Source organism: Hyaena hyaena, unplaced genomic scaffold (genome assembly GCF_003009895.1).
Source record: "Hyaena hyaena isolate Hyena2069 unplaced genomic scaffold, ASM300989v1 scaffold_530, whole genome shotgun sequence".
Lineage (NCBI taxonomy): Eukaryota > Metazoa > Chordata > Mammalia > Carnivora > Hyaenidae > Hyaena > Hyaena hyaena.
The window spans coordinates 257,401-265,990 of NW_024081163.1; the positions used below are offsets into that span (position 1 = coordinate 257,401).

At 33.4% G+C, this 8,590-nt stretch overlaps 1 protein-coding gene across 7 annotated transcripts in view; it reads right to left on the bottom strand.

Moving 5' to 3' along the window:
• ERBIN (erbb2 interacting protein) overlaps positions 1-8,590 on the bottom strand; it is a 126,991-nt gene that overhangs the window by 73,604 nt on the left and 44,797 nt on the right. For all 7 annotated transcript variants that reach the window (XM_039255520.1, XM_039255519.1, XM_039255517.1 and 4 more), the window contains exons 3-4: positions 6,277-6,474; positions 2,800-2,917 (exon numbers count right to left, since the gene is read on the bottom strand). In XM_039255520.1, the coding sequence (XP_039111451.1) occupies positions 2,800-2,917; positions 6,277-6,465 (307 nt within the window). In that variant the 5' untranslated portion in view covers positions 6,466-6,474. The remainder of the gene's footprint in view (positions 1-2,799; positions 2,918-6,276; positions 6,475-8,590) is intronic.

The window sequence follows — 8,590 nt, forward strand, 5'->3', positions numbered from 1 at the left end:
CCAACTAATATTTTTTTTAAGTGTTTTTAATGTTTATTTACTTTTGAGAGAGAGCATGAGCGGGAGAAGGGCAGAGAGAGAGAGAGAGAGAGAGAGAGAGAGAGAGAGAATTGAAGCAGGCTCTAGGCTCTGAACTCTCAACAGAGATCCCAACATGGGGCTCAAACTCACAGACCATAAGATCATGACCTGAGCCCAAGTTGGAAGCTTAACCAACTGAGCCACCCAGACGCCCCAAGCCAACTAACATTTTCACACCACGAAGAGTGGCATCAATTTACCAGGCTTTTCCAGGTGCTTACAACTGCATTAGTAATAGTCAGATTATTTCAGGTCTCTTTCCTTATACCTCAACATTTCCCATTTAAAAAGATCAAGAAATAGAAAACATACCCCTTTGGGATGAAAGGTTACATTTGACGACTTCTAATGTCAGAATTCTATAATACTATGGAGTTGACTTAACTATCAGCAAATGGAGAGCTACAAAGGCAATGGATTAAATTCATTTACTTTGAAATTTATCACACAATACCTGTCATTCTACTAAGCACAAGGAATTGAAATAATTTCAAACTGCTCTTAAAGAAAAGTTTCAAGCTCAGGAAATCTATTTAACCTAAATATAATCATGATGGAAAAAGTCATACAAATTAAAAACCAACTGACCTGAACTCTTCAAAATGGCAATGTCATGAAAAACACAAAAAGATGGGCAAACTATTCCTGATTTTCAAATATCAAAGAGACACAATCGAATGCTATGTGATCTTTAACTTTGGTGGGGGGATGGAGGAAGGAAATAGCTAAAAGGGGCATTTTTTAAGCAAGAGGGAAAATGTAATGTCAAATTTCTTGAAAGTGATACTGGTATTGTGGTTATATGTAAGGATTTCTGAGTTCTTGCGAAATGTTACTTCCAGTACTTAATGGTAAAGTTTATGCCTGCAATCCAAAATGTTAAATAAGTTTACCAAAGAGAAATTATATATAAGCAACAATGTATCTTTTCCATGAACATATTTAAATTCATATATGTTTTTAAAGAGAAAGAAAACAAATATGGCAAAATGCTAACAGTGGGTGAAACCATGAGTGTTTTGTCAATTCTTATGTAGGCTTTTATTCTATGAAATTTTTTAAATAAACTGAAGAAAAACAAGATATAAATGAATCTAAAGAGTAATTAAATTCTAAGTGTTTATTTAAAAGCACAGATTTTTCATGTAATAAAATTTTAACCCTAAAGTTAAATGATTCAATAACAATTTTAAAAATTAAAACTTTTAAACTTAAAATTTCCTGGCTATTGATAACTGAAACCCAGTAGAGCACTAACCACTATAACCTGAACCTGAACCTAGAGTGAATATGAACACATTTACACTTCCTTAAAAAGGATTTAATTCTCAAAGAAGTATAAATTTGATGACTTGCCTACAAGATATACAATTACTGATATGCACTGCGAACTACTAAGATAATTAGGGCTTAGCAGATGAAGGCATGCAATAAATGTATATATTTATTTTAAAGCATATTTTTATGGAAATGGGTAGACACCATTGTGAATTAATTCCAAGTCAACTGTTAATTGTGACAAGAGGATGATCCTTTTAAATCAGTCCTAAAGTGGTTTTCATAATGAGTCCTAAAACATGGAATTGATAACTCACAGACCACGAGATCATGACCTAAGCTGAAGTCGGAGGCTAAACAGACTAAGCAAACTAGGCGCCCCTTGGGGACTTGTTTATAAAGATTGTCTCCAAATGTTATAAAGAATTATTTGAATATGACTTAGTATTCACTATTTGTTGAAGTCATCTTCTGACAGACCATTTAAGATTTACCGTCTTGTGGGCACCTGGGTGGCTCAGTAGGTTGGGCAGCTGACTTCGGCTTAGGTCATGATCTCATGGTTCGTGGGTTCGAGCCCAACGTTGGGCTCTGTGCTGACAGCTAGCTGAGAGCCTGGAGACTGTTTCAGATTCTGTGTCTCCCTCTCTCTCTAACCCTCCCCGGGTCATAGTATCTCTCTCTCAGGAATAAATAAAACATAAAAAAAAATTAAAAACAAAAAACAAAAAAAAGATTTACAATTTTGTGATTTGTTTTTGTAATTATGTAAGAAATACATGCTCATTCTAAAATTTTCAAGTATTTACTTGTCTCTCTCAGACAAGGTAAGCACTTAACATTTTGGAATGTGTCTTCCCCACTGTTTTCAGCATATATCAAACTAAACATACTAAACCAAACTGTATGGAGCAGAAGAGTCACCATGTCCTTTTATTTCTCATCATTAATGTAACTGTAGGCCCTAATAAAAAAAAACTGGTCTCTCAATAAATATTTAATGATGTTCAATTCATTTCTAATGTTGTACAACATTTTTAAAAAAGATCTTTAACACTGTACTGTAAATATTTCATGTCCGTATTGACAGAGCTACATTAGATTCCACTCTACAGCTGTATCAAACAGTGTAATCAACAATGGACATTACAGTTGTTAGTAGTTTCTCATCATTACAAACAAAAGGAAAGTGAATATTTATAAATATATAAACGTAAGGATACATAAATATACACGTATCCATAGCATTTTAATTAAATGGTCATTTAAAATTTTTACATTTATTCTCCACATTGCTTTAAACTATCATATACATAAGTTTAATGTATATAGAAGCTAATACAATAATACTTTTTAATTTTGAATTTTTGTTAAAACACAATAGAAATCTTAATGAAGTAACATGTTCCCACTTAAGTCAGAGGGAAAAAAAAATCTTACCATTCTTGCTGACATCCAGTTCCCTGAGATTAATGAGATTTGCAATTGATGCTGGTAATGTTGTTAAATCATTGTCTGGCAAACTCAGTTTGTGTAGAGACTGACAGTTAAAAAGTTGCTATTGAAACAAGGAAAGAAAAGCTTGTGATTATTTAAATTTCCTTAAATATTTTATTTATTAACATATAAAATATTATTAGTGTAATTAAAATTGAATGAATTATACCTACTTCTGCCCTGAGCAAAATGCACTTAGTTAGAATAATTATATGGTTGTATTCTTGGCTAAAGTAGTAAAAATTAGGTGGCTATTAAATAACCTAAACTTTGGAACTTGTATTTCAAAATCTTTATTCCAAAATGAAAGTTTATATATAAATTAAATTCAAATAAATACAAATAATTTAAAATGACTCAAAATAGAGGTGTTTGGATGGCTCAGTTAAGCACCTGACTCTTGATATCAGCTCAGATTATGATCTCATGGATTGTGAGATCAAGCCCTGAGTTGGGCTCTGTGATGACATCGTGGAGTCTTCTTGGGATTCTCTCTTTCCCTCCCTCTCTCTGTTCCTCTCTTATAAAAAAAAGAAATTAAATGAATCAAAATATACAGTTCTAATTTGAGAAAACAAAAAAATAAGGGAACAAATATTCTGTTATGCTAAAATAATAAAATGCATTACAATACAATATAGTTTTTTAAATACAAAATATTTGAAATAAAATATATTTAACCAAAAGTGTAGGTCACTTCTAAGTTCCATACCAAAAAACTGTATGGACTATATAGAGCACAGAGAATTTTTAGGGCAATGAAAATACTCTGTATGATACCACAGTCATGGGTACATTTCATTATACATTTGTCCAAACCCATTAAGTACAACCATATTGTAAACGATAGACTTCGGGTGATACTAATTTTTCAACATAGGTTTGTCAATTTTAATGCAAGCACCACTCTGACAGAGTATGTTGAACAATGGTAGAGGCTATGCATATGTGGGGACAGTGTAGATAGATGAGAAATCTCAATTGTGCTGTGAATCTACAACTGTTCTTAAATTTTTTTTTTTAATGTTTTGTTTATTTCTAGGAGAGAGAGAGACAGCGTGAGCAGGGGAGGGTCAGAGAGAGAGGGAGTCACAGATTGAAACAGGCTCCAGGCTCTGAGCCAGCAGTCAGCACAGAGCCTGACGCGGGGCTCGAACCCATGAACCGCGATCATGACCCAAGCGAAAGTCGGACGCTTAACGGACTAAGCCACGCAGGCGCTTAGTTCTTAAAGAGTAGTGTTTAGAAAAACAAAAAACTGTTATCAGGATGGTACTGAGCAAGCCCTATTTAGGAAGAGCATTCTTCCAAAACTGGAAAGAAGTACACTAAGTGATTCAGTTATTTGCACTTTCACAGCAAGCCTCTCTTTTCCCCTCAATCCTCAGATTGAGACCCTATTAGTACTTATTACAGAGACTACTCTTAGACTTTCAAGTTCTTCAAAACAACAAAAGGAAGAGAAAATATTTTCTAAAGAATACTATATAAGGAAATAATAAATTACAAAGCTCCTTATTACAACCCAGGGAAATAATTCATAAACATATAACCTACAGTCTTTAATATTTTATCCTTAGCCAGATATAGATTTCTTTAAAAAAAAAAATGTTTTTAATGTTTATTTATTTTTGAGAGGGAGACAGAGTGTGAGTGGGGGAGGGACAGAGAGACAGTGAGACACACAGAATCTGAACCAGGCTCCAGGCTGAGCTGTCAGCACAAAGCCTGACACGGGGCTCGAAACCATGATCTATGAGATCATGACCTGAGCTGAAGTCAGAGGCTTAGCCAACTGAGCCACCCAGGTGCCCCTATAAAGAATTCTTTATAAGACAACCCTGGATGGCTTTGGCTTTCAAAATATTTTTACTCCTGGCCACTGAAAGAAAAGTGTTTTTCAAAGCACTGCCATCCATATGTATACACACACAGACATTTAACACAAATATTTCATGCAACAATGGACACATGCAACACACTCTATTTTCTATTCTTGATTTCAGTTACGGTTGCCACATGAAATTCAGATTTCAGGTGAACAATGAATAATTTTGGTAGAAATGTGTCCTATTTATTGCATAAAACACACCTGTACTAATAATTACTCACTATTCATCTAAAAATTATAATTTGCTGTCCTCTATTTTTAGCTTCTAAGTCTACCAGTGCAAATCATAGTTTGCTTCTTGGAAATGCCACACATATTATTGAACCACCAATGTCTCTCCACACAGTTGTGACGAACACTACTGTTTGGGTAGTAAAACAATCTAACAATTAAATTAAACCTATTGCAACTTTTCCAGAATAAACAAGAAACTTGTTTCTTAAGTTGAGAATGAAGAGGGATTAAGATTTAAGGGAAAACAAGTAGCCACTGAAAAATTTTGATAATGTGAGAGGATGGATGATTCATGGCAACAAACCAACTTTCTTCCCTTAGTTATTCTTACATTTCAGAAAAGTTAAGTCGTGGGACACCTGGATGGCTCAGATGGTTAGGCATCTCTCTCTCTCTCTCTTTTTTTTTTTAATTTAAATCCAAGTTAGTTAACATAGAATGTGACAATGGTTTCTGGAGTAGAATTTAGTGATTCATCACTTACATACAACCCCCAGTGCTCATCCCAGTAAGCCTCTTCCTTAATGTCTTCACCCATTTAGCCCATCCCCCAGCCCAACAGCATGCCAGCAACCCTCAGTTTGTTCTCTGTATTTAAGAATCTCTTATGCTTTGCTTCCTAGTCTGTCTTTGTCTTATTTTTCCTTTCCTTTCTTCTCTTTATTTCAGCTCAGATAATGATCTCAATTTGTGAGACTGGGCGTGTGTTGACAGTGTAGAGCCTGTTTGCGATTCTCTCTCTCTGCCTTTCCTCTATTCACATTCCCCCTCTCTCAAAATAAATGAATAAACTTAAAAAAAAAAAAAAAAAAAGTTAAGTCCTCCAAAACCTTCCCAAACTGATTCAGGGTCAAAAAGAATAATACCTCTAAAAAACTGTTTAATCACATAGTATGTGACAACTAAAAGGACAATTTATTCTCAATCACAATAATATAGACCAATGTCTTACGAAAACTACAGAAAGAAAACATTAATTTTAATGATTTGTCCAACTAAATCTATTGGCTGCTGAAGCTACAGTCTTACCTATCTCAGTGGCTTAAAAAACTGGAATTAAACATAAATTTTTAATTATTTGCTTAAATATTCAAGCAACTGGCTTAAAGACACAAAGGTTAAAATTTTATTTTACAAAATTGTGAATTGTGTTGCATACTCTAATATTTTAAAAAAAAAGGAAGGAAAACAATGGAAACACATGTATATTGGCAGCATTATGGTAACACTGGTGGCATCATATTCTATGCATAACAATAACCAAAGGCAATTCTTAAAAGATAGTATTAACATACCTTTGGAAGTTCTTCAATCTGATTAGCATCTAAATAGAGCTCCTCCAAAGTTTTCTCAAAAGTAAAAATTTCTTTGGGAACCTGTTCCAAACTGCAATGAGAATAATCAAGGGTTGTTACGGTCTCCTCTTCCCCTCGTAGACACCGACATGGTACCAACCGCACAAACAAACTTCGTTTTGTAGTCATTTTTAGACACTGCAATAGTCAAATAAAAAGAAATTTAGTTATACATATCACAAGCAATAATTTTTCCAAAGAAATAATTCTAATTTATTTACCACAGTTTATATATCAAAGATAAATACCTTCTCCTTTACACATATCCAATGGAACATACTTAACATTGTTTTACTATCTAAATTTATATACATTTATGTATTAAATTTCAAATGAATTCAAGTACTTCCATACTTTAAAAAAAATGACCTGTTAAGCAGCCATTTATTTGCTTCTATAAGAACCATATTTTACCAGTCTCGCTTATTCTCAACTTTAAAAACCCTAATACAACAAAAAGATTTCTTTAATTTCTGCTTAAGAGCTATTTTTTTAAAATTAAGAATTTGTCTGTATGCAGTTTTGAGTAGGAAGTAGAATGCAAAGGTATTTTGAAGTTTTCCTAACAGAGCCATCAGAATCAATCACCCTTTTAACTTATCAAGACTCTTCCACATCACAATTCCAATACATGCCAAGTTTATTTTATTCCAATTAAATATTGGTCTTTTATTTTTTTCTAAAGAACTTATAAATCATATCTATGTAAGGTTACACGTCAGAGAATGCACTTGCTTTATTACAATGTGCACCAATTTCACTGTTTCAAACTAAATCGGGGAAAGGTTTAATTCTGAATTAGTGAAAATTTTTCAGGCTAATTTTTATTAAAAATACAATGTGTACACATAGGTTAATTCCAACTAGTCTAAGATTATATTACCAAAGAAAACCTACTTCAATAAATAAGAATGACTGCCAATCAGTAATCAATTTTCTGTAAAATGATAAATTCTTGCTTTAAACAGATGACTATTAGAGTAACAGATTACTTCCAACAAGGGTCAAGACTAGTTGAAGCCAGTGAAGCAAATTATCTCAAGCACAAATTGTAAGAAGGCACCCAAAAAATCAGTAATCCAATTAAACATTTTAATTAAAACCACTGAAAAATAATCTGTTTATGAACAAAATGACTTTTTTAAAATAAAGACAGGACTGGTATTACAAAATTGTTATGGCTCAGCAAGGGATGGCTTCTAATGGTCTATTTCAAGTTACATGCAATTCTTAAAGTGTTTAACAACAGTAAGCACTCCCCTGAGATCTTTTAAAAAATATGACTATTCTTGGGGGGGAGGGGGGGATGGGCATGGAGGAGGACACTTGTGGGGATGAGCACTGAGTGTTATGTGGAAACTAATTTGACAATAAACTATTTGTAAAAAAAAAAAAAAAAAATGACTATTCTTAGTCAATTTATGTGCCAGGCACTTGCTAAGTTCTTTAGATAAAATATATGTATATTCTCATTTCTTCCTGCTATACATGTACTATTATCCTTACTTTTCCACCAAAAAAACTGATTCTGTCCTCTTATCATTAGAATGCTTTCAGTATATAATGATATACTTGAACTCAGCTTCTCAAAATATTTAAATATCAATAGGACTTTACTAGCACTTCTCCTTTATACTTTACAAAAACAAAATACTGATGTGGTTCAGAACACAACACTCCAAGGTATGGCACCTTGACCCATATTGACTATTTTAAACTGAAAGAGTCTAGAAACAGCAGAAGCAGGAAGGTCATGCTGGCCTCCCCCTACACTTCTCCCCTGAAACAGATTATAAAATCTTCATGTGACAGGTGCCTTCCTTATACCTAGAGGAATATAGCAGCCCAATCTCTGAAGAATGGAGAAAAATTTTAAAACAGGCTTTACTAAACTCCCCCCCCCCATTTACACTTAGCTCATACTTTGTCTTATACTTCTACAGAACTCTACAGTCTTCATGAAATGTAGCATAAAAATAAGAAGTTTTAATGGTTTCTTTAGGTCCTTACTCCTTATGAAGGCTCCTGTGCCACTGAAAACTTGCATGAAATAGGGGCACCTGAGTGGCTCAGTCAGTTAAGCACCTGACTTCAGCTCAGGTCATGATCTCGACATGTGAGGTCAAGCCCTGCATCAGGCTGTTCTTTTTTTTTTTTTTTTTTTTTTTTTTTACTAGAAAAAGACTTTATTTTTTTTTATTTTTTTTTTTTACAAATAGTTTATTGTCAAATTAGTTTCTACATAACACTCAGT